We start from the raw sequence: 26,570 nt of genomic DNA on the forward strand, positions 1-26,570 counted from the left end.
TATCTCCACTTTTGTAAATAGGAATGACTTTTGCTATTTTCATTTTTGATGGAAATATACCAGTTTGGAAAGACAAATTACAAATATATGTAAGAGGTTTCACAATATATTCTATAATTCTTTTTACTAGTGTCATATCAATATTAAAAAAGTCGGTGGACTTTTTATTTTTTAATGTTTTCACAACATTTAATACTCCTATATCATTAACACCATTAAGGAACATAGTGGATGAATTATTTACAACGTACTTATCTATTTCATGTTTATTTCTTGTCTCTGGGATTTCATTTGCCAAATTACTACGCACATCAACTAAATATTTGTTGAAATTATTGGCTATGTCTGGAATTTTATCAATTACAATATCTTTGTCTTTTATAAAGTATTCTGGATAATTGTTTTTTTAGATCTATTTTTAATTACATCATTTAGTATTTTCCATATTTCTTGCATATTGCTTTTATTCTGCTCTAATAATGCATGGTAATGATCTTTCTTACTTATACGTATAATATTTAATAATTTATTTTTATAGGTCTTATACTTTGTTTCAGCTTCCATAGTTCTTGTTTTAAAAAATCTTTTATATAAAATATTTTTCTTTTTACATGCATTTTCTATCCCCTTTGTCATCCATGCCTTATTTGAACCTTTATACTTCCTTAATTTGAACTATTGGACAATATTTGTTGTATAAAAAGTTAATTGTTGAATGAAATTCACTATATGCAGTTAGGATCGTTTTTTAAGTAGACCTCAGACCAGTTATGCTTTTCTAGGTCCAGTTTAAAGGCAGCCATAGACCTTGGTGTTGTTAATCTTTTTTCAATTGTGTAAGTTGACGGCTTCATCATTTTTTTTATCAAAATAATCATGGAGAACTGCAAAGACCGGGAGATGATCACTTATATCATTAATAAGGAGTCCACTTTCTATTTTAAGATCTATTTTATTTGTGAATATATTATCTATTAGTGTAGCTGTATCAATTGTTATTCTACTTGGTTTCGTAATGACAGGGAATAAACTGTTACTATACATCACATTTATAAAATCAGTTGTTTTCTGGTGTCCATTTGGATTTAACAGGTCAATGTTAAAATCACCACACGTTATTCACATTTTTTTTAAAATCATTTGTATAACTAAGAATTTCTACTAGTTTATCGTGAAATGTGTCAAGACATGACCCAGGTGTCCTATATATACAACTTATAATTAGATTTTGTACATTTTTTATACGTATGTACTTCAATTGTCACACATTCCATTACGTTGTCCATGGTGGTTGTCAGATGTTCAACATTACTATATTTTAGAACCTTCTCAACAAATATTGCAACCCCTCCTCCCCTTCTGTTTCCCCTATTCATTGTAAACAGTTCATATCCTTCCATCTCTATATAGTTTGTTATCTCATTTTCAAGCCATGTCTCTGATATGGCTATTACATGGAATTTATTGATTTTACGCAAGCATTCTTTAATTTCTGCAACATTTTTATGTAGACTTCTACTATTAAAATGTATAATTAAGAGTGCATGACAATCATTATCTATATCCATCCATCCATTTTCTTGACCGCTTATTCCTCACAAGGGTCGCGGGGGGTGCTGGCGCCAAACTCAGCTGGCTCTGGGCAGTAGGCGGGGGACACCCTGGACTGGTTGCCAGCCAATCGCAGGGCACACAGAGACGAACAACCATCCACACTCACAAACACACCTAGGGACAATTCGGAGCGCCCAATTAACCTGCCATGCATGTCTTTGGAATGTGGGAGGAGACCGGAGTACCCGGAGAAGACCCACGCGGGCACGGGGAGAACATGCAAACTCCACCCAGGAAGGCCGGAGCCTTGGACTCGAACCGGAGTCCTCAGAACTGGGAGGCGGACGTGCTAACCACTCGACCACCGTGCCGCCCCATCATTATATATATTTACATTTAATTGTTCATTTGTGTAGTACTCACAATGTCATAATTGTTGCTACAAAAAAAATTATCTGGGTCAAGGGTATTTTCTAGATCAGATATCTTATGTTCCGTATACAGTCTTCCCTCGCTATAACGCAGTTCACTTTTCGCGGTCTCGCTGTATCGCGGATTTTTTTTTAAGTGCAATTTTGCATATTTTTTTACAGTAATATACCCATTTTATAAAATTTATGAAGGTTTGAACATTGTCAATGTTTGAACAAGAGAGAAATGTGAGAACATGTAAATGCCTCAATGAGAAAAGTGTCTAAATTGTGCGGTCGGGGATTTTAGAGCCTTAAAGCAGCTATGTGGAAGATTTAAAATTTCAAATCTCTACTGCCACCTGTGGCCGAAAACAAACTGCACGCTCGTACACGCTGCGCGCACTCGTACGTGCACGACCTCAATACTGAAGACTGGGCTCTTCATATCCAATTAAACTATGTTTTCAGAGGTAAGAAGTTTTATAATGTTTTACAAAGCTGGCCACTTCACGGAATGAGACTCTCGATCCCCACTAAACAATTGATGTCCACGGGACGTGCAGATCATATTGCTTTAGTTGGTCGAAGTCCAGTCCTGTGCTGTACTCCAAAACGATGTGCAAATTACGTCAATTAATTGGACCTCATTCCGATGTTAATATGCAGTTACATATTGTAGTCACCCCGCTCGACGGACGTCAACCTGATTCTAGTCATTATTAGTGTATGTCGTCCCCAGGCTAGCGTCATTGTGCATTAGCCGAAAGGTGGGCTGTCATTTATGGAAATTGACGATTGTGAAAAACATATAGACCCATTCACTACTTAGTGTGATATGGCCGTGAATGTTATCGCCATTCAGTAGTACCGTTCACATTCCGTTAGCATAATGTAGCTACAATAGGCTGTTTTCACGGAGGAAAATAAGGCAACATGCGCATGACGTCACATCCTGCAGACAGAGGGCGGGAAATTCGAAGGATTCGGACCGGACGCTTCCGAAATAATATTGGCCAGAGGCTTGTAGGAGTACTCATTGTGAACAGCTAAGATGTTGATCTACTAATTAGAATATGTTTCAGTCATAAATGGTCAAATAAAAAGGCTGTTGTTAAGATATTTTTTGGGGAAATCCTACATAGAGTAGCTTTAAAACATTTATAAGAGTTGTAAAAAATAAAAAATGTAAAAAGTTCCAAAAAATACCCGCAATAAATGAAATCCGCTAACTACTTCGCGGATTTCATTTATTGCGGGTATTTTTTGGAACCTAACCCCAGCGGAAAACGAGGGAACACTGTAATCAGATACTTCCTTCTCGTAACAAAAATAAGGAACATTAACTGCAGTAACCTGTAGTGTACGCTAGATGGGACCATATACACAGTGTCGTACTGGTCACCGTAAATGGCGGGCGCCTATCTCAGCTGGCTCCGGGCAGTAGGCGGGGTACACCCTGAACAATATATATATATATATATATACACACATATACATATATACACATATACATATATATACACACACATATACATATATACACATATACATATACATATATATATATATATATATATATATATATATATATATATATATATTGTTCAGGGTGTACCCCGCCTATATATATATATATATATATATATATATATATATATATATATAATATATATACACACACACATATATATATATTTAATATTCCATTTCCATTAATTGACATTGACCTTCATCAGTACACCAAGAGCACCATCTAGAGCAGGGGTGGGCAAGCTCCGTCATCAAGGGCCGGAATCCTGCAGGTTTCGGATGTTTCCCTTCTCCAACACACCTGATTCATCAGCAAGTTCTGCATAAGCCTGGTAAGTGATAATGATCCTGTTCATTTGAATCAGGTGTGTTGGAGAGAAACATCTAAAACGGGTGGCAAACTGCGGTCCTCGAGGGCTAGAGTCCTGCAGGTTTTATATATTTCCGTACTCAAAGGGCAGCTGATTCCAAATAACAGGCTCGTTATCAGGCTTCTGCAGAGCTTGCTGATGAGCTGGTCACGAATCATCTGTGCTGAAGGGAAATATCAAAAACCTGCAGGACTGCGGCCCTCGAGGACCGGATCTTCACACGTAATCTAAAACCTACCCCAGAATTGGTCGCCCCCAAACTTGTAGTTGCACAAGGTTGCAATCCCCGTCTCAACTGTTCCATGTGATTATTTTTTTTTTTTTCAAATTTAGGGGATTCCCTCAAACAAGCAAGAAAATAGACTAAGACAACAAAAAAAAAAAAAAACTAAGAAAACTTTTAGCGAGGACATTTATCCACAATACAATTACAGCATTCTCCTCCAATCCTTTCCATGTGAATTTTGTCATAATGAAATCCTAATCCAAATTTTGCACAACAAAACCTCATGCCGATGTACTTAATGTCCTCTTGGTGGTGGCAGAGGATTGAACCACTTGATGCCTCAAGCTTCCTCTCACCATCACTACCTTCTACACTTTAGTGGAAGAGCATTTAGTTCTGTTTAAAAGCCACTGAATTGCACTACACGTTGATGCAAGTGGACACGGCCCATACCACCCATCTCAACATCAAGTTACTTCCAAGTGGCAAAACTCGAGTGACTCCTGCAGACCTCCAAAGGATACTGTTAATCTATTTGCAAAACGGGAATTACAGAACTGATGGACAGCAAGTCTAAAACGTTTTGGTATTTGCCTTCAACAATTTATGTACAACTCGGTTTCAGTGCGAAGCTAAATTAAAAGCAATTTAAACATGGCGCAGAGTCAGTCGTGAGTATCAGTTGCACTGGAGTGGAGAAATAAGTCACATAACTAACCAATATACAAAATTTTTATTACAAACAAAACAAAAAATCTACATGAAGGTTTTAACATTAAAATGGCTGCATTTTTTTAAAGGGCAAATCAAGAAATAAATGCTCTTTACAGCAATGTTTAAACACAACATTGTGGTTAATTGAGTTCGTGGAATATGAGGCAGAATAATCCATTCGTTTTTCCCCTCTCAGGGGTGCCATTTTACCACTTTCTACCGAAAATGACATCACCAAGCTCAAGGAAGAAAAGTCAGGGCTCACACATTTTCTGGGCTTTTAAAGTCATGTGACTTTTTGTAAGCTGAGCCTTAAGCACTGATGTCATTTTCATTCAACAAGTGGAAAAACAGCAGTCCCCTGAGACACAAATGGGTGGATGTTGCTGCTTAATTAATATTCCACAATCAAAATATCATTTTTAGACTAGAGGTGGCACAAACATGCAAAGAATTTTTGACTCTACTTCATCTTTTAGTCAAACTAGAAGTCTGAGTAAAATGACAGTGAACGAACAGCACCACTAAACAAACCTAAGCAGTGCTTGAGAAGCAAAACATTTCCTTAAAACCTTGCTGATGAATTGCTGTCCAGTGACCCAAAAGCAGGTTAACTCCTTCATTATGGTACAACAAACCAAAAAGTTGACCCTTTTAATATAGCAAAAGGATTTAAACAAATAAAGGGGACTAATTGAGGGGGGATAAATTGACTAAATCCCTGAATTTAACAAGGAATAATAACAGGTCTGAAGTTGAACAGGGACAGCAGGCTATACAGTTTAAACACCCACACAACGAAAGAATTTAGCTTAATGCATAACAACCCCTTGCTTAATCATCATCATCATCGTCATCCTCATCTTCATCCTCCTCGTCATCATCATCCTCCTCGTCATCATCATCATCCTCAACTGGTTGGGCTTTCTTGGGCCTACCTGGGCCACTCTTCTTGCCAGCGTCAGTTTTTCCTGAGCCACCTGTTGCTCTGTAAGCGGCAACATCCTGGGAATGGTAAGTTTTAGGTGATGCATTGCATTTCACCACAGTTGAACAATGCAAGAGAAATGTTAATACCTTCTCATATTTCTCCTTCAATTTGGCAGCTTTAGCCTCATATGGAGCCTTGTCTTTAGCACTCTGGGTAGACCACAACACTCCAAGCTTCTTGGCAATGTCACCAATTGAGATACCAGGGTTCTCCTCCTTGATCCTGGGTCGGTGGTCCGAGCAGAAGACAAAGAAGGCAGAGCTAGAGAAAAAGAGAGATAATGTTAATACAAATACTCACACTGATACAATTTGCACATGTTTTACTTACGGGGGTCTTTTGGGGGCATTAGGGTCCTTTTTCTTTCCTTTTTTTGCACCCTTTGGAGGGACATAACCTTTCATCTCTCTGTCATACCGGACCTTGTCATTCTTGGCCATCTCCTCAAACTTCTGCTTTTCCTTGCCAGAAATTGTCTACATACAAAAACAGAAAACAAGGTCAGATGCACAATGCACTGAACACTGCAGTTATTTACAAAACACCATGTATACATACATTTGGCATGAAAAGAATTCAACAGTACAGTAAATTGCTACTAATCTTAATGGTTCCATGAGAAATGTGGTGTTACATCACATGAAAAACCAAAGCAGCCAAGCAAGCACGTTTTACCTTCCATCTTTCAGAGCACTTCTTGGAAAACTCTGCAAATCCCAGAGTGGCTCCTGGGTTCTTCTTTTTGTGCTCCTCACGGCAGGTCGCCACAAAGAAGGCATAAGATGAGGTTTTGCCTCTGGGCTTGTTTGGATCCTTTGTCATGGCTGCTTTTTTTTTTTTTTTTTTTATCTAGGGACGATGGATAAAAAGTCAAACTAAGGAAAACTCATCCGAGTGAAATTCATAAGCAAATCCGACGCTAAAAGACCATTTACCAAAGTAAAACCGTAAATGATGTAGGGGGAAGTTTTATGCTATTAATAAATGCAGATAGGGAGGCGAACTTACAGTTAGTATTTAACAATCATGCTATACAATAAACGGCACATGCGCTGAAAGACGCTTCATGGCTTTAATCGGCTTTCTGCCTCCAAGGGACAAAAAAGACGAGACTCCATTTTGTATCTTCCCGCCTAAACGTAACTTGGCAAAAACTTAAAAGTGGCCGAGAAACGCCCTGAACTCGCCCACACGACGTGTTTCGGTTCGTTAAACGCCGTATTTGACTAACGTTTAGAGCCCAAAGGAAGCGCGGTCCTTCGAGGCCGTTAGTTTCGAAAGTTGGACGCGCGGCCATCGTGTAAAGCCGTTAACCAAATGGCGTTTGAGCTGCTGTTGTTTACCAAGAAGCGGACGGCCTGCGCAGTTTACTCACTAACAAATGGGCTTGTGTAAAACAAATTTTACATCGGCAACAACATACAAAACTTACTTTGAATTTACGACGGGCAGTTTAACATATTTAAATAACAAGAATGTACGTTGGTATAAGATACTCCTCCAGGCAGAAACATGGACATCGATACTTCTAAAGACCATCAACAAAGGCCTTACATCACCCAATACAAAAATAATGAACTAAAATTTAGAAACCACCGAACACTTACCTGCTACCAGTTTAGCAAAGCTGCTGCGAACTAAAGACAGTACAAAGCGTAGCGGTTTTGTCACGGTCTGCGACGCCACACTAACTTGCCTTGAAGTACTTGGAGAACTCCTCCCCACTAGCAACGGATTGGTCAGATCCGATCGTTCCAATTTGAACCCACAGGACGACAGAGAAAGGTCATTTTTGATTGGTCATGATACCAAGGGTGAAACTATCAGGTTTGTATGACTTGTCTGAGTACTGATTGGTCAGTCACGGGTTTTAAACACATGGCGCGAAAGAGGCTTTGTTCTAACATTTAAAAAAAAAAAAAAGAAATAAAGAAAGAAAAGGAAAACAAGCAAAAAGCTTTGTTCTAACTTAAAAAGGGAAAACACGTAAAAAGCTTTGTTCTCACTTAAAAAAAATAAATAAATAAAAAATAAAAGGAAACCAAGTAAAGGGTTAGGGTTCCTTCTCAGTTGTTAAGTTTCGCTTGGATGTGACAAAATAACTGTAACTTGGGAACTGAGTCCGTTAGTTTACCTGCTGCAAATGCAGTATGCAAATAGCGATACTGTAATAAAATGTAGGCCTACTGTTATTGTTTACATAATAATAATAATAATAATAATAATAATAATAATAATAATAATATCGGAATAGCGTAAGTAAATGCAGCAGGTATGGCTGGGTGGTTTATGGCATCGGCATCTCTGGTCGAACATTTATGCTTTCAGCAAACCAGATAGATAGATAGATAGATAGATAGATAGATAGATGTTAGGCAGAGAGAGAGAGAGAGAGTCAACAACAGAATGTATGATGAAGTTGTCTAGTGACAGTAATTACAATAACAACCTGCTTTAACAAGGCATGCAAATCATTTGTATGTCAAATAGCAGAATTTAGACTGTTACAGTGTTGATAGACTAATTCTTTTTATTTTTACGTTATGCCACAAAGAAAGTCAAAAGGAAATTACATCACAACAAAAAAAAGAAACGTGCATTTACAAGATCATTTAGGAATGATTTAGCAATGTTTTCTTAAAATTCTGTTGTTCAACGATAAGATAAGGATGATGATAGTGATGATGATGATGATGATGATGATGATGATGATGATGATGATGATGATGATGATGATGATGATGATGATGAAGAAGCTTTCTTACAGACTCAAAGTCCAAACACAAACAAGCCAAACTCCACAATCTAAAACACAAAAGAGTGTAAATATACACACACACCAAGGTAATATTAATATACACTAACAAGCAGCATATAAAAGACAACAGTGCCGATGTTTCCAGAACTGGGACTGGTATCGACTGAAACATATTTGGACGTGAGAGTTTTTTTTTTTTTTTTTTTTTAACAGTTCACTTTCCTACACATTACAAAGTTAACATTACAAAACAAAGCTAATGATCCATCCATTCATCCATCCATTTTCTTAACCGCTTACTCCTCACCAGGGTCACAGGGGTACTGGTGCCAATCCCAGCCAGCTTCGGGCAGTAGGTGGGGTACACCCTGAACTGGGTGCCAGCCAATCGGTGGGCACACAGAGACGAACAACCATCCACCCCTAGGGACAATTCAGAGCGCCCAATTAACCTGCCACGCATGTCTTTGGAATGTGGGAGGAGACCGGAGTACCTGGAGAAGACCCACGTAGGCATGGGGAGAACATGCAAAGTCCACCCAGGAAGGCCGAAGCCCAGACTCGAGCTTGCGTCTTCAGCACTGGGAGGCGGATGTGCTAACCAGTCAACCACCATGTCGCCCGCTAATGACCCATTTTCTATTCAAACCAAGACGGTAATGGTACACAGTACTGTACAGGGCGCTGTGAATATGTCACAGTAACCTGTCCAACAAGGCCCAAAAAAATACAAAAAACAAAAAACAAAGAAGGCGAACACAAACACGACATGCCTCTTTTATCATGCATGACTACGGTGACGCTAAAGCCAGTAGGGGCAAACACGTCCATGTATTCCATGTGCGTGGGCGGCATAGAAATCGAAAGAACAATGCTGGCTGGCACATTGTACTGAATTGCAAAACGTTGCCCAAAATGCCCTACGATTACAAAAAGGGACATGGGAATAAGTTAATTCCCCGTTAGAGTCATTCACAATTTCCAGTATTAAAAGCAAATGTTTGGGCGTTGGCTACAAACTAAACCTCACGAAAATCGGTTGAAAATGAGGCTTTTACGACGATTTAATTTCAACATTAATCCATTGACTTTAGTGGGAATGTCGCCCCAGCCAACATGGCCGCCGCACGTCGCTGAGATGGGCTGTTACAGTGTTTCTGTCAGAGGTAGGTCTGTGTTACAAAGCTTTTGAACAGCCTCTGTGGGAAAATCTGTTTTCGTTCCATTACAAGAAGAACAACCGAGCCATCCGTTCATTGTTTCAGAGTGAGCTTTCTACCAAACCATATCTTATTGTAACATTCTACATATGAATATACCATGGTCTAAAGTCTGGTTGTTTCCTCACAATGTTTTGATTACTAACAAAATTAGAGAGGTTTTCTTTAAAATTTTCCACAAAATCTACCCTGTAAAACATTTCATGAAAAATTTCTAAAATGACATTGACACTAGGTGTATTTATTTATTTATTTATTTATTTGAGCTTTTCCTGAAACTGTGTCACATCTTCTCTGGCATTGTGAGCTCACTAAGAAACTATGGAAGGATATAGTAAGATTTAGTTGTGGTAACCTTATTGAAAATTCTGTTTTGTTCTCTGAGCATGTTATTTTTGGTTATTTTGTCAAGAGTGGTAAAGATGTCAATGAAAAAGTTGTTGTAGTTAATTTGCTAATTATATTAGCAAAGGTTTACATACATAAATGTACATTTTGAACTCATAAACCACTTTTTTTCCCTGTATTTTATAAAGACTTTTGCACTCAGTCAATGCCTGTCAGAATAAAACATCAGTGAGGACTTTGAATGCAAGATTTAAGTTATATGGATAAAAAAGTGATATTTTATTTTCATGAATGTATTTTTGATTTGTTTTACGAGTGTTGTATGATATCCCTCTGGTATTCTGTTTATCTATTAATTAATTAATTAATTAATTTATTCATTAATTAATTTATTCATTCATTTATTTTTGTTTTGTTTTTGTTTTTTTTGGGGGGGGGGTTATAGTTGCAATGTTTTGATCACTGTGATGATGTTTGTTGTCAGATTGCAACTGTGGTTCAATAAAGAATTTTATTTTATTTTTTAAAAGATGGGCTGCTAGAGCTCACTGGTGTATTAGCTACATCATGGAAACTGAATGAAGACGTATTAAAAGTGCTTTTGAATTAACAGATATAAATAATAATATGGCAGATTTGCAACACGTACTAACTTGGGGGAATTAATAGGAGTAAAAACATAAAATATGATTTAAAAAAAATATTATTCTTGCAATGGAGAAATTTGTAAAAGTACCGAGATAAAGCCGAAGGAATAAGTTAATAATTTCGACGATGCAAGTAAACAAATGAGAATCAAAGTCGGTTAAAATTTAGTACATCCACTCTGGTAGGTGGCAGTAACGCACAGGTACGCTGGATTGAGTAGTGAAGAAACTGCGAGACAAGATGGGGGAAGGCATCGTGGACTCCAACACTCTCTGCCTATTTGATGTTGACGGGACCCTGACAGCTGCGAGACAGGTAGACAATACATGAGTGAGTAAGTGCGTGTCCTCAGAGTAAAGTTTGACTCCTCGGTCGGCCTCCACGGTGCTCTTTCTGGAGGGCTATCGGTCGTACAAAATTTACCGTACTATAACGCTTAGTCCAGTCATATGGGCTGTGCCTCTTTGCACATGAAGTACTAGCGCTATTAATTCAAAGTATGGAACTGTAACTATATAACCTTCGCTTCGAATATTAAAGTCATGTCAGCCCACGTTTGTTTGAATGTTTGAAGTCTGAATACTCAGCATTAGTTTCTCATTTCCCCAACCTCTATTAGGATAAAATAATAATCTCACTGCTCGTTACCTTCAAAATGCCTCCGAACTCATACTAAACCAATTATGATCGGGTCTCAATTTACTTACAAATTATCTTAGTGTGAACACAAAGTTTGTGGATGGAGTGTGTAGCAATCGAAATTGCTTGTTTATTTTTTTCTCCTACCCGGACAGTTTAGTGTGACGGACAGAGCGGTTCTGTCCGACATACTATAAGAATAGTTATGGAAATATCCGTGCATTATTCCAAAGAGACTCTTTATCCAGTCCTCTTGTGATTTCTTTTTGGAATTATTTTGTAAATGATGTTGACTGGGAAAAAAGTATGGACAATCTCGAACAAATATTTACGGAGCCCCTAAAGTGACATGGGAGAAATTGTTTTTTTTTTTAAATGTTTCTCGTTCGGACGAGAAACATCACCTGCGAGCGGGAACTAGGAGAGCGAGCTTGTGGTGGCGGACGGTAGACCATTGTTCAACTTGCGTTCAATTCGTTTTAAATGTCTCTCAGACACAACATAATGGTGCCGACTTGCAAGTAACGCGGCAATGTCCTTATAATAAAGTCCCAGGTGAAAATAGAACCTGACTAGGTCCTGTGCTATCATTTTCACACATGAACACAAACTGAAATGTAGTTAGTATAAGGTCTTTAAAAAAATAAAATAATATATATATATATATATATATATATATATATATATATAAGATATATATATATATATAAGATATATATATATATATAAGATATATATATATATATATATATATATATATATATATATATATATATAAGATATAAGGTCTCCCACGCGAGTATGCTGGTTTCTCGTCCGGACGAGAAACATTTAATCAATCAATCAATCAACTTTATTTGTATAGCACATTTAAAAATCCACAAGGGAACCAAAGTGCTGCACATAAAATAAGAAAATAAAACCAGATAAAATATAAAAATATACTTAGAAATCACAAAACACATAAAATAATATAAACAAATTCATGCCAGTCTACTGCTTGTAAATATCAGTAATACTATGTGCTGAAGGCCAGGGAAAAATAATATGCTTTTAAACGTGATTTAAAAACCAGGAGTGAAGTGGCCTGTCTAACATACAGTGGTAATTGATTCCACAACCTGGGAGCAGCAGTCGCGAACGCTCTGTCACCCCTAAGCTTCCGCCTTGTTTTCGGAACTACCAGAAGCAACTGGTCAGCTGATCTAGTAATCGGGGTGGGCTATAAGGGTGAAGCAACTCAGATAAATAGGGAGGTGCAAGATTATTCAAACATTTAAAAACAAACAACAGAAGCTTAAAATTAATTCGATAGTGCACAGGGAGCCAATGCAGTGATGCTAAGATAGGAGTAATATGCTCACGTCTACGTGTCTGAGTAAGCAGACGAGCAGCAGAGTTTTGTATAAGTTGCAGACGGGCAAGCGCAGTCTTGCTAATGCCTACATACAAAGAATTACAATAATCAAGACGAGTTGTAATAAAAGCATGAATCAATCTTTCCAAGTCCAGTCTTGATAAAATTGGTTTCACCTTAGCTATCTGGCGAAGCTGATAAAAACTTTTCTGTACAACAGAACTAATCTGCTTCTCAAATTTAAAATCAGGGTCAAACTTAACACCCAAATTCATGACACAGTCCCTGAGATAAGGTGCTAGTGGACCAAGGTCCACACTAGCAGAGGAAGAGCTACTTGGTCCAAACAACATCACTTCAGTCTTTTCGTCATTCAGACTCAAAAAATTAAAAGAAAGCCAGGATTTAATATCATTTAGACAGTCAGTGAGTTGTTGTATTGTACTGTTCTGGGCCAGGGGAAAATAGATCTGACAGTCATCAGCATAAAATTGAAATAAAATACCATGTTTTCTAAAAACAGAACCAAGAGGTAATAAATAGAGAGCAAATAAAAGAGGGCCAAGAATTGACCCCTGTGGAACCCCATGTGGAAGAGGAGCTTGTGAGGACACAAAATTGTCAATTTTTACACAAAAGCTCCTATCTTTTAAGTATGACCTAAACCATTCGAGGGCGACCCCTTGAATGCCCACATAATGCTCAAGACGAGAAATTAAAATGTCATGATCTACGGTATCAAAAGCAGCAGACAAATCAAGGAGAACCAAAACAACAAACTTTCCAGAGTCTGTTGATAAAAATATATCATTTGATACCCTCAAAAGAGCAGACTCTGTGCTATGAAGCGCTTTAAAACCAGACTGAAATAATTCAGTGACACCATTTTTCTCTAAAAACGGTAACAACTGAGAGTAAACAACCTTCTCCAATATTTTAGAAATAAATGGGAGGTTAGAAATGGGCCTGAAATTAGCACAAATATTTAAATGTTTTTTTTTTTTTCTCCCATGTCACTTTAGGGGCTCCGTACAAATGTTATCCTGCAAAGCAGCACATGAAAAAATTCAAGAGGGGCATTGATGCGAACTGTTCTTTCTGTGGAAGTCATCCTGAGAACGTCCTGCACCTTTTCTGAATCTGCTTATACTCTACAACCTTTTGGAAGGACTTTTGTGGATTTATTACTTCACGATTACATAAGGATTTTAGTTTAATTAAAATGGGAGAATGTTTTATTTTATTAGAGAAAACAAACAAAGGATGCATATTTTATAATAAATTTGTTAATCATCTTAGCTAAATTCTATCTCCACAAATGCAAATACAGCAACCAAAAAACAAATTTTAAACACTTATATGATACTTTATCTTATATAAAATTGATTACTGAACAAAAAGGCTTTAAAAACAATCAGTATTTGTACTACCTATGTATGTGAACTCTGTATATACCCCCAGCACATGTTTAACATTGTATATAACGTTCTTTTTGTATACTTGTACTGTTAAATTTGGTTAATTAAAAAAAAAAAAAAAAAAGCAGCAGCTGAAATAAAAGTTCCCTGTGAGTTGGGTAATGTACAACCGACCAGTTTGTTTGCCAGTCCAGTGACTTGGAGACAGAGCAAACTGTAACAGCGTGGTGGAGTTGTCGTGCGTCTCGCAACCATGAGGTTGTGAGTTCAGTCCACTGATATGACTGGATAGCCGATAGGCCGTACACGTCCGTGCAAGCCTTTGAAGTGAGCCTTTCCTTTCCTTAGACTCCGATAGACCTTTCCAGTGTGACGTCACATTTAAGCGCCCCTAGCGGTGGAGGGCAGGGCGTTAATGCGAGTGAATTAGAAAACAATCAGTGTGAGCTAGAAAATAGGTCAAACAGTTGATAAATCAGCTACCAATGCTATGGTGAACTTGTGCGCGGCCGACGGATGCTCTAATGGCTCTTTCGGTTGCCGGCAGCGATTGTAAACCAGACGGAAGACAGTCAGGAGTGAAAGACGAGCACGATGGCGCGACTGCGAGCAAAATTACGACACAACTGCTTTGCATGCACAAAAAGTACGAGGATATGCTCATATCATTTTATATCAGGTGGTTTTTCTCTTTTTCATATACAGCTGGTCATAACATTAACCTCTGATTGTAAATTCGAAGCAGACGTGATGAATGAGCCATATTATCTTAAGTGAAACAATCATACTTTTTTTTTTTTTTTTTTTTGCACAAGTACTGAAGTCATTTTGAACAAAAAGTTAATGATTTAACACAATTATTACAATTAACACTAGGGGTGTGCTCAAAAAATCATTACGGCAATATATCGTTGCGGGCCTCATCACAATACACGTATCGATACGCAGACGTCAGAATCGATATTGCTCTTTAACTTTAAATCGGCAGTTCACGTTTACCTTTGCGGCTTGCATTGTACCTAAAAAATAAAAACCAGCAGCGTCTTTGAAGTTAATTGCCTTCAATTAATGCAAAAATAGCTCACCGGTGATTGGACACTGCGTCTTGCTAAGAAAAATGAAAGCAGAGGAAGAATGTCAACATTTATTTATTGATAAACTTAACATGGCACATGTCTCAGTGTACCAATTTTCCTATATTTTGTTTAAAAAAAAAATAAAATGTGTCTTATTTGGGATACATATGTATCGCGATACGTATCGTATCGTGGCCCCTGTATCGTGATACGCATCGTATCGTGAGGTTGGCGGCAATACCCAGCCCTATAACAGTTTAACTCGGGCTTGATTTCTGCTGAGGAATGTGTATTAAACAATGTGCGGTCTGTTTGCTAGCATCTAGCAAGCTAAGATAGCTCGAAGACTTCGATACAGCAAGACAACACAAACGGACACAAACAATTTAATGAATGACAATTTATACCATAAAAGTAGTGATCGACATACTGTTTCAACCAAAAACAACATACCTTAGGCTTCCACTTCCACTTTGCCCCCTAACAAACTCCTTTTTTTTTTTTCTTTTTTTTTTTGGTAGCTAGCCGCTCTAAACGACTGGTTTCAATGAGTCACAGCGTCCTACTCGGGACATTTTTTGTGACACTTGACATATTTCCCACCTTTTAACGAAAACGCTCGCCGAAAATCTAGCTCTCTACATTTATTTGTTATGGGATGTTTGCCCTCCGGGAGGCGCAGCGGGAGCTAAGCAGTGACGTCAGCTGGAAGGATTTCTAGACACAAAAAACATCCCAAGTACGACACTACATTACTGCAACTCATTGAAACCAGTCGTTTGGAGCTGCTAGCTACAAAAAAAAAAAAAAAAAAAAAAAAAAAAACAAGTTTGTTGGGGGGCAAAGTAAAAGTGGAAGTATGTTGTTTTTGGTTGGAACAGTATGTCGGCCAGTACTTTCATGGTGTAACTTGTCATTCATTAAATCGTTTGTGTCCAGATATACTTGTCTTGCTGTATATCGTAGTCTTCGAGCTATCTTAGCTTGCTAGCTGCTAACTAACAGACCACACGTTTACTACACATTCTTCAGCACAAATCACGCCCGAGTTAAAGTGTTAATTGTGATAATCGTGTTAAATCGTTAACTTTTTCTTCAAAATTACTTATGTTGTAATAGTTATGCAAAAAAAGGATGAATGATTGTTTCACTATAGATAATATAGTGCATACACCACGTCTGCCTCGAATTTACAATCAGAGGTTAATGTTATGACACAGGGTATATGAAAAAGATACAAAAAAAAACTACACTCGCATTTCTTTCTTTCTTTCTTTCTTTCTTTCTTTCTTTCTTTCTTTCTTTCTTTCTTTCTTTCTTAAATGTTCTCCAATTTCGTAAATGTATAGGATCGTATGCCGAGAAACGTTTCTTGGGAGGAGCAAGATGGCTGCCCTGTCGCTTCAAAAGTCTTGGCCTATCGGCCATCCAGTCTTGTATTCAGATCAGTGGTTCAATCCCAGGCCAGGGTGACCATGTCGAAGTATCCTTGAGCAAGATACTTAGAGGTAAGCAAGCAAGATACCCCATTTGCTCGTGATGCTGTGTCATCAATAGGTGCATGAGTAGTCAAACTATAAAGCGCTTTGAGGGCCTTGTGGAAAATCGTTACATAAATGAAGTAGCATTGACCATATTCGCAGGAAACCACGGCCAGATGGATAGGATATGGTTTATTGTATGTATCTGCTGCCATATAATGGAAGATATTTATTGTAATTGTTGTGTCAGTGTCTTTAACTGTCAGTTGGCATAGATATATGCAGAAGGATATATTTGTAATTAATAAATGATAATATTTTGCCCAAAGAATTTCATGTGCCACCCCTGATGATCTGTCACAGCACCCTGGTTGAGAATCACTGCTGCAAAAGTAACAAGACCAAGTTACTTCCCGACTTGGGAATCAAAGCCAGTGTTTCCGTTTCTATTAATTTAGCCGCCGCTTCTATATCCGAGTCACTGTTCCTTCGAGCCAGCAAGCAAAAAAAAAAAAAACACCCTCCTTCGACCTTCATTAACATTCTCATTCGGACCTCTTTCATATCACCAACAGCTCTGTCTGCAAGCGATATGTGTATGTTGTAAATGAAAGGCAAAATCACAATCACACAGTGGAGTTCTGCTGCATTGCAGGAAATCCGTACATCTGCTAGCCAATCAGATGACAGTGATGTCAAGGTCTTCATCGGCCTGTAGGTTGGGACTTGGAAGTGGTGCCATTGTCACCGCACGTCCTTGAAAAAGTGTAATGGAAAAGCGACACATAGGCTGATTCAGGGTAGAACCCGTACAACGGAGAAGGGCCTTGTGCTCGTGATCCCCGTTGTAGACGTTTACGGAGTGAAAATGTTCCTTTGGCCAGTGCAGTGAACACATCAAGGCAAGCACACCTAATTAGTGACATACTGATGCAGTAGGCAGCTTACTGGTGCTCAGGGAGCATTAAGTGGAGTCGGGTGTCTTGCTAACGTCACCCCAACTATATGGATTCATTTGAGCCTTGTGTTTAAAAACTCAATTAATATTAAACAGTGTTTAACTCATTTGCTCCCAATAACATGTAAATACGTTTTTTGTTTTGTTTTAGGTGTCCCAAAGAAGTATTTTATTATTATTTTTTTATACTAGACTTTATATGTATATATATATATATATATATATATATATATATATATTTTTTATACTAGGCTTTGATGCAGCCTCTCAACTGCAAAGAACGGTTGCAGCAATGGTAGTTATTACACAAACGGCCAGCAGGTGGCAGCAGAGCAAAGGACATCAACCAGGGCCATCTAGAAAAAAAAGCTAAATTACTTTGAATTTTAAATAGATTTGTGAAAACCGATGAAACTTAGCTCTCTTCTAATGCTAATTGCTGCAAAACGGAAACGGATAGAAACATACTTTTTTTTTTTTTTCCTGATGAAAGAAGAGACTTTAATCTTTCTTTTGATAGGTTCCATGCTTTTATACCAATTGAACACAATATTCTGTGGGCCTTGCAAAATCAGTCAAAATTCAAGAAAAGAGCCGGGAGCGAACGGGATTGCTTCTGTGAAAATGGCTGGGAGTGAATGAGTTAAAGGTGGAGAACGTGTGGGGAAGGAAAAACTATCACGGTTTTTGCAAGTGGGCTTTAAAAAAAATATACATGCATTTCTTTAAAAAGTATGCATGATCTTTTATGACCTTTGATAAAGAATTCTGAACAACCTGTTCATAAAGAGAGTTTGCAGTAGGTGTGTAATTTTATTGCTGCTATTTATGTTTCTGGTGTTGTTTCATTTGTGCGCTTTCAGCCTGTAACTGTGGAAATGGCCACTTTCATTCAGAAGTTGAAGACGAGGGTTCGTGTCGGTGTAGTAGGGGGGTCGGACCTCAACAAAATCAAAGAGCAACTGGGAGATGATGGTGAGACACACAAGCATCATGAAGTATGAGCTTTCAACAAAGAATTTCCGCAGCATTGTATCTCAAACATAGACTAGCTGCCCGCAACATTATTACTACTCGCACGGTCAAATGACATACAATATAATAAATGCATCATAGTCGCTCTTGAAAGATACACAGACACATATTGTATCTTATTATGAGTGTACTGTAGTTTGCAGTGGTGCAAGGTTGCTCTGCTTCCTACTGGACTGAGATGTGTTGATTTATAGTCTGACTCATAAAACAAATTCTGGTAATATTGTACTTATCCCCCTGTCCGTGTCTGCAAACAGTGATCCAGAAAGTGGACTATTTATTTGCAGAGAATGGTCTTGTGGCCTATAAGGAGGGACAATTACTATCTATTCAGGTAAGACATTGTCCTCATCAGCTTCGTAAGCCTCCTGAATATTGTTGCTGAGGTATCGTGACTATCAAGATGTTACTACTTTATCTGCAGTCCATCCAGGCCCATATGGGAGAAGAGCTATTACAAGAATTTATCAATTTCTGCCTCAACTACATGTCCAAGATCAAACTTCCCAAGAAGAGGTATTGTCATTTCACGCTTGTTTTCATTATCCATATTTTCTTTCTTGTTGTGTCTCATTCCAAAGAGTGGAATATTCAGTTAGTTTGAAATTTGTTGTTGTGTTTTATTCATTCTTTCCTGGCAGGGGGACATTCATTGAATTTCGCAACGGCATGTTAAACGTATCCCCAATTGGACGCAGCTGTACTGTGGAGGAACGCAAAGAGTTCTATGAGCTGGATCAGGTACCACGTGTGCACTCATTCTGAGAATACCGTATTTTTGCCACCATAAAGCCCATCGGGTTAAAAGTCTCAGTTAGGGATGTAAAGATATCCAAACATCACGATACAATATTATCACGATATGAAGGTCACGATACGATAATTATCACAATATTGTGGGGGGGTTGGCGATATTTAAAAAAGATCACAATATTGTAATAAAGAGAGCTCATACTAAAAAAAGCACAATATTGTACTTTTGTACCTAACAGCAATGCATATAAACTACCTACAATCTCTAATAACAATATTGAGGCACTTATTTGCTAATGCAAGCACACATTGATTTCTTCACAAGCAAATTAGGTTCCCCTTTATCTGACAATTAGCATAGATTTTAAACCTAGAAGGCTAAAACATCCCGAATGAAAATTAAATTGTACTAATGAACTAGCTACTAGAGGGTGCTAGAACTGCACAAATGGAAATCAACGTGACTTTTTTAACAGATGTGTTCCTTTTAAATATTGTGAACATGACGACGACGATATTGTGGCAGTTTTAATATCACGATATCATGATATTGCCCTTATCGTTGCATCCCTAGTCTCAGTTATGGGTGCCATTTCTGCATTTAAACCGTTGGGGCATGCACTCTAAAACAGAAGGTAGCATGCATGCTACCGTATGTTATAAAAAGGCAATGGGAGCAAAACATTGAGATTTTATGTAAAGGTGTATTCAAGGATCTTCTCAAAAAGTAGAAACCAAACGTCTGTCACTTTTTAAAAAATGTGCATGCGGCAGACCCGTCCGACCAGCTCTCCTGCTCGTCCGCGGGGGTGGGGCAGGGGGTGGGGTTGGGGTTGGGAATGGGGGGGGTTGTTGCGCCGAACGTCCGAGCTTATCTTCATCATCATCTTCAACAGTCTCTGCAGTTGGCCTCACTTCATAGACGGATGTCCTCTTGCGGCTTTCAGTCATTTTCAAAGTATGCGGTGTGGTCGGGGTCGCTACAACGATGAATGGCTGAATCCGAAGCTTAGCGGCTACATGCTACAAACACTCGGAAGTGTCTCAGCTAGGGACGAGCACGCACAACGTCGTTGCAGCAGATTGATTGACGGGAACGAGAACCAATCGTTAGGATGATCCACCCGGAAGACGCTGCAACCAAAGATCCTTGAATACACCTTTAACTTTATTCAACTATTTAACAAAGTACTCATGTTATTTTTTTTTGCTCAATCTTCATCTACAAATCAATCAAAGTCCTCTTCTTCTTAAGTTTCCGATTTGAAGAGCTGGGCTATTTCTAGCATAAAGGGATTTGGAGGAGGGGGGTGTAAATCTGATTCTTGGATGGAGTATTCAATAGGTTATTCAATTCTAAAAGAAGATGAACATGACAACCCTAAATCCAACCTAATGATCACAAATTCAAAAAAGTATTTTTCTACATCTGTAAGGGACAGCAACTTTCACATTTTGGCATATCTCTTTCACCTGTTTTACACAGAGAAAAAAAAATGCTTCAAAATATGTATTGTGGATGATAAATATTTCATTTTCAAACTTAGTTGTGCTAAGCTAGCTCCCATATAAAGGATTACTTGAGAAATGTCTGAACTAATTTCAGTACATAAATGCAAAAGGTATAAAGACTGTCTGCAGCTTTTGTGTTTTCTGACCCTGACAGAGAGAAAAAATCCGTGAGAAGTTTGTGTCCGTTTTAAAGGAACAGTTCAAAGGAAAAGGGTTGTCGTTTTCCATCGGTGAGTCATCTCCACTTTTAGAAGGTGATGCCTTCCATTCCCTGTTAGTTACTGTTGCTTTCTCTGCAGGAGGACAGATCAGCTTTGACGTGTTCCCTGACGGGTGGGATAAAAGATATTGCCTAGGGATCATTGAGAAGGACAACTACTCAACCATTCACTTCTTTGGTGACAAAACTAAACCTGTGAGTATGCCACACTTGTCTTCGGTCTTGATTTATGATATAATAATTAGGGATGCACGATAATGCTATTTCAGACCGATACGATAAACCAATAATTTAGAGGTGCCGATGTCCATAACCGATAAGCCAATAATTGTTTGAAAATTAATTTGAATACAAATATGCTTTCAAGTGCTACTATAAGTCTAACAAATACATTGAAACATTGTATAAACTTTGCACAATGTTTCATTGTATGTAAAGCACCATGAAGCTGAATTCTATTGAAAAGAGCTACAAACACAACAGATGGACCAACGTGGTATGTCTATAATTATTGATGGATTTCCTTCGTATCTAGTTCATCTGTATGAAATCAAATTGCCGATTAATTATCGGCAGATTTCTCTATTATCTGTTTTATCTGTTTGATGTCAAAATGGTCGATAATTGCCGATAATTATCGGCCACCGATATTATCGTGCATCACTCATAATAATGTAAACGAAGCATACCACTATCTTTTCCACAATTCACTCACGATGTACTCTGACACGAAGCACACCCTCAGCCTCTTCACAGAGTATCAGTGACAGCTTCCATCGTTTACTGTTTATCTGCATTTGTCACTTCCTGTTTTTGCCCCATGCGCTAATTGGCGAGCTAACAGCCGATCACAGTGATCATTCTCATGACGGTCCGGTTCAACATGCGTCGAAAGCACCCACCAGACACGCCGCTGATTTCATGTGCAATGGGGTGTACAACACTTAGTTTTAAAACATGTATTTTACCTTTTTCTGAACAGTTCATATGTTACGTGCGTTTGGACTGGTCAACGTTACCCTGTAGTGGAAGTAGTGTGGTTGATATAAGATGAAGATTGCCGCATCATCTGAAGCGACAGAGTTCAGAAAGTTGCCCACTTTTTCTCGTCATCCTCCAAGCGCTTCATGAAGAGCAAGCAGGACTGTAAAGTTTTTTTTTTCTTTTAAGCAGCGACAACCGGCCGTTCCCACGTTGTTGAATTCGACAACTATCATACAAAGTGGGCGGGTGCCAACAGTTAGCATGTAAACAAGACGCCAGTTCTGGCTCAAACTGGAAATTGCGGCCACAATTCACTCAAAGGTTCATGGGTGGAAAGAATAAGGTGGATTAACACAATGGTCAGGTGAATGTGAATGAGGTCACAGTGTTATTGTTGGCACTTTTGACGTACCTCGAATGTGTGTATACTGTATACATACAACCCCTAGCAAAATGTATGAAATCAGCAGTCTTGGACGAGCACTCACTCAGATGTTTTATTCTGTAGATCAAACTCAGATAAAAAGCATAAAACAGTCGGAAGGTCATTCCAAAGTGCAACATCTTGGTTTTCAGAAACACAAAAAGAAATGAAGAAAAAACATTGTGCTGGTCAGTAAATGTTACTTTTATAGAGCAAGTGCAGGATAATAAATATGAAATTACTCCATTCTGAGAAAAAAAAAATATGGAATCACTCCATTTGGAGCAGAAAATAAGGACACACCCAGTCAATTTTCTTTCCTTAATTGGGCACCTGCCTCAAATGACATCTGCTCGTTAGTCAGCAGTTAAAAACAAAAGTGCAGTTATCACACCTGGGAGGGCTGCTGGACCAGGTGGATTGGCAAGAATCATGGCTCCAACAAGGGAGATGTCTCTTGAGACCAAAGACAGGATTATCAAACTTCTTGAAGAAGGTAACTCTGCACGTATGGTTGCCAAAGATGTGGGCTGTTCACAGTTAGCTGTATCGAAGATCTGGACCAAGTACAAAAAGCATGGGAAGGTTGTTAAATGTATGTGTCACAATGTATGTGACAGAATTGTGCAAAATCGCTTCGAGGAAATGGGATTTACATACAGGAAAGCTTAAACGAAACCATCATTGATGCTTAGAACAAGACTGCAATGGGCTAAGGAGAGGCAATCATGGACTGTGGATGACTGGATGAAGGTTATCTTCAGTGATGAGTCACAAATCTGCATTGGACAAGGTGATGACGCTGGAACTTTTGTTTGGTGCCGTTCCAGTGAGATTTACAAAGAGGACTGCCAAATTCCCACAGTCCTTGCTGATATGGGGCTGCATGTCAGGCAAAGGCACTGGGGAGATGGCTGTGGTTAAATCGTCAATAAATGCACAAGTTTACATTGACATTTTGGACTGCTTTCTTATCTCTTCAATTGAAAAAATGTTTGGGGATGATGAAATCATTTTCCAAGATGCCACAGAGCAAAAAGTGTGAAAGCATTCCTTGGAGAAAGACGCATCAAGTCAATGTCTTGGCCTGCAAATAGCCCAGATCTCAACCCAATTGAAAAGCTGTGGTGGAAATTAAAAAAAAAAAGGTCCCCAGCAGAGTGTTGGCACCAGATTGATGAAGAATATTGTTTGTCACTCATCAAGTCCATGTCTCAGAGACTGCAAGCTGTCATAAAAGCTAGAGGTGGTACAACTAAATACTAGTGATGTGTTTTGATTGTTTTTCTTTGTCTGTTTTTCATGATTCCATATTTTTTTTCCTCAGAATTGAGTGATTCCATATTTATTTCCCTGCACTTGCTCTATTAAAGTAACATTTACTGACCAGCACAATGTTTTTTTCTTAATTTCTTAGTGTTTCTGAAAGCCAAGATGTTGCACTTTGGAATGACCTTACGACTGTTTCATGCTTTTTGTCTGAGTTTGATCTACAGAATAAAACGTCTGAGTGAGTGCTTGTCCAAGACTGCTGATTCCGTACTTTTTGCTAGGGGTTGCGTGTGTGTGCGTGCGTGTGTGTGTATTTACTAGGGGCCTAAGCAGAAAAGTGTATATCAATTTACCAAGTAAATACAGTATTAATTTTCACTGCTGCTTTTGCATGTCTCCCACTTGTTCGGCCACTGTTAACCTATTTGTGCTAAAAGCTGCCGGTGAATTTCAGCCTGATGCACCTTCTGACCATAAAAATGAAACTACTGCGCATTGTTTTTCATTGTGCTACTGGAACACAAATGAAACCAACACGTTTAAAAATGGATCCAATAAGTAACGGCAAAAACAAAAGTGAGATTGCATTGTAGAGCAATGTGTGGATACATTTTGACTTACTCTCGTAGTTCCTTTGCACCGCAATGCCAAATGTTTTGTTGTAAAAACTGCTAAGAGATTCATTTAAAATGATAAATAAATAAAAACTGCACTTCCCTTTGTCTTATATGGTAACAGGAACATCACTGTGATTGTGTGCAATATGTATGTGCATGCGTGTACGGATGAGGAAAGAAAATAATTTCAACAATTCATTGCATGTGTGTGTCTGTTTTCCTTTAGGGTGGAAATGACTATGAGATCTACAGTGACCCTCGCACCATTGGTCATGAGGTCACCTGTCCAGACGAAACTCAAAAACTGTGCCAGCAGCTTTTCTTCTCATGAGAAAAGTTCGTCTACTGACTGTTAAGGATGGAAGAGAGACTTAATGGAGAAGTTGTGGAAGTTATTTTTTGTCAGGTTATGCTTACTCGGTTTTGTTGATGGATCATTTGAATGGTGATGACTTGAAATCTGATCATGAAAGTATCCTAGCATTTTAAATTATTGCTATTCTCGCCAACATTTGGTGATAATTTGATGAGTAAACCTGCACTTGTGATATAAAACATTTTTGCTGTATAAAGGAGTGGCTCAAAGAGTTGTGAAAAGTAACACGCCCACACAGGAGTCCCAACTGTTGTCTGTGTACGGGACCAGTACCAACTACTGCACAACACGTAGCCAGAACTGAAGTGGGTTTGCGTGATTGTGTATGGGTGGGTGTTCAAAGGGGAGGAGGAAACATCACAACATACAGAAGATCTGTCTAAACATTACGGCAAAGTTGTATACGCAAGCAGCCACTGTTAGAATTACTCTTATCTTTTGCTGCATTTTGTGTTATATGACATGAACAGCTCTACTGAAATAAATCATCTGCCGACACTGGCCATATAATTACTTTCCTCGTATTTTGTGACCAGCAAGTGGGAATTGTACCAATTTATGATGGCGCTTGACACAAGCAATCATTTTATTTTGACTAACATTTATTTTGTGACTGACTGATGTAGTCTGTCAAGTGTCATCCATCAATCCGTCCTATTTATTTGGACGAGAGTCGGTTACACCCTGCTCTGTTTTGTTTGTTTAATAGGGTCCCCATTAGCCATCACACCGTTGTGGGACTAATGGATATTCTTCCTGGGGTCCTTACTAGGGATGTAACAATATCCAAACATAACAATACGATATCACGATATAAAGGTCACGATACGATAATTATTGTGGGGAGGTTGTCGATACTAATAAAGGTCGCAAAAAAACAACATGAACTCACTAAAAAAAAAAGCCCACAAGATTGTGGTTTTGTAAATTACAGCAACATATGTAAACAACCTACAATCTCTAATAAGATTTAATATTGAGGCACTTACTTGCTAATGCACGCACATATTGAGTTCCTCCACATATTGACTCAGTTCACAAGCATACTACGTTCCCCTTCATCTGACCATTAGCATAGCTTTTAAACATAGAAGGCCAAAACATCCCTAATGAAAATTAAATCACACTAATAAATTAGCCACCAGAGGGTGCTAGAACTGCACAAATGGAAATCAACCTGACTTTTTAAACTGACACGTTCCTTTTAAATATTGTGAACTTGACGACGATAATTTGGCAGTTTTAACACCACGATATTGCCCATATTGTTACATCCCTAGTCCTTACACATGATGCAATTAATCCATAATAAAATTATGCAAAGTAACAAAATAATCGACGATAGTTACAAGGAAAAAACTTACAATATTCAATTCAATAATTTCCCACAATTTTAAAAAATGTAACAATTTTGTGTTCACTTAACCTTACATGAGACCTTTTAATTGCTCCTGGGAACTGTTTTAAATTGTGGGAGGAAAAAAATGCAAAATTTCTAGTTAAATTAACTGCACTATGAATTGTTATCACTCAACTGCAACCACATCATGTCAAGGTTTGTCAAATTCATGTTTCAAATCCATAACAGTTAAGATCAGAGGTGTCCAAACTACAGCCCGGGGGCCATTTGCAGCCCGCTGTCCATTTTTCAGTGGCCCGTGACATACGCTGAAAA

The 26,570-nt window shown here is 38.3% G+C and overlaps 2 protein-coding genes across 4 annotated transcripts; one reads left to right on the forward strand and one right to left on the reverse strand.

The window, feature by feature from the left end:
* Positions 1 to 4,808: 4,808 nt before the first annotated feature.
* On the reverse strand, positions 4,809 to 7,537 carry hmgb2a (high mobility group box 2a). Its single transcript, XM_077524727.1, has 5 exons — positions 7,407 to 7,537; positions 6,475 to 6,648; positions 6,130 to 6,275; positions 5,886 to 6,060; positions 4,809 to 5,813 (listed from the first exon to the last, which is right to left on the reverse strand). Exons 2-5 carry the CDS (start codon positions 6,619 to 6,621, stop codon positions 5,643 to 5,645), a joined length of 639 nt encoding a protein of 212 aa, XP_077380853.1. The 5' UTR covers positions 6,622 to 6,648; positions 7,407 to 7,537; the 3' UTR covers positions 4,809 to 5,642.
* A 3,421-nt stretch (positions 7,538 to 10,958) lies between these two features.
* Positions 10,959 to 25,405, forward strand: pmm2 (phosphomannomutase 2). 3 transcript variants are annotated; one of them, XM_077525126.1, is made up of 9 exons: positions 10,959 to 11,088; positions 16,613 to 16,771; positions 18,566 to 18,677; positions 18,995 to 19,071; positions 19,162 to 19,253; positions 19,379 to 19,478; positions 21,157 to 21,232; positions 21,302 to 21,417; positions 24,746 to 25,405. In XM_077525126.1, the coding sequence occupies exons 3-9, from the start codon at positions 18,581 to 18,583 to the stop codon at positions 24,848 to 24,850; spliced, it is 663 nt and encodes a 220-aa protein (XP_077381252.1). In that variant the 5' UTR covers positions 10,959 to 11,088; positions 16,613 to 16,771; positions 18,566 to 18,580; the 3' UTR covers positions 24,851 to 25,405. The 3 variants fall into 3 exon arrangements, with proteins under 3 accessions (XP_077381252.1, XP_077381250.1, XP_077381251.1); XM_077525124.1 differs by lacking the exon at positions 16,613 to 16,771 and having other exon boundaries at positions 10,961 to 11,088; XM_077525125.1 differs by lacking the exon at positions 16,613 to 16,771 and having other exon boundaries at positions 11,004 to 11,103.
* The last annotated feature ends 1,165 nt before the right edge of the window (positions 25,406 to 26,570 follow it).

This window comes from Festucalex cinctus, chromosome 6, assembly GCF_051991245.1.
Source record: "Festucalex cinctus isolate MCC-2025b chromosome 6, RoL_Fcin_1.0, whole genome shotgun sequence".
In the NCBI taxonomy this organism is placed as follows: domain Eukaryota; kingdom Metazoa; phylum Chordata; class Actinopteri; order Syngnathiformes; family Syngnathidae; genus Festucalex; species Festucalex cinctus.

Excerpts from the sequence above, each read along its gene's own strand:
- pmm2 (XM_077525124.1), top strand. The coding sequence starts at position 11,014 with ATGGGGGAAGGCATCGTGGACTCCAACACTCTCTGCCTATTTGATGTT. Across the intron at positions 19,072-19,161 it reads GACAATTACTATCTATTCAG|TCCATCCAGGCCCATATGGG; the intron begins GTAAGACATTGT and ends CTTTATCTGCAG. Across the intron at positions 19,479-21,156 it reads AGTTCTATGAGCTGGATCAG|AGAGAAAAAATCCGTGAGAA; the intron begins GTACCACGTGTG and ends TGACCCTGACAG.
- hmgb2a (XM_077524727.1), bottom strand. The coding sequence starts at position 6,621 with ATGACAAAGGATCCAAACAAGCCCAGAGGCAAAACCTCATCTTATGCC. Across the intron at positions 6,061-6,129 it reads AATGCCCCCAAAAGACCCCC|CTCTGCCTTCTTTGTCTTCT; the intron begins GTAAGTAAAACA and ends CTTTTTCTCTAG. Across the intron at positions 5,814-5,885 it reads TGAAGGAGAAATATGAGAAG|GATGTTGCCGCTTACAGAGC; the intron begins GTATTAACATTT and ends TACCATTCCCAG.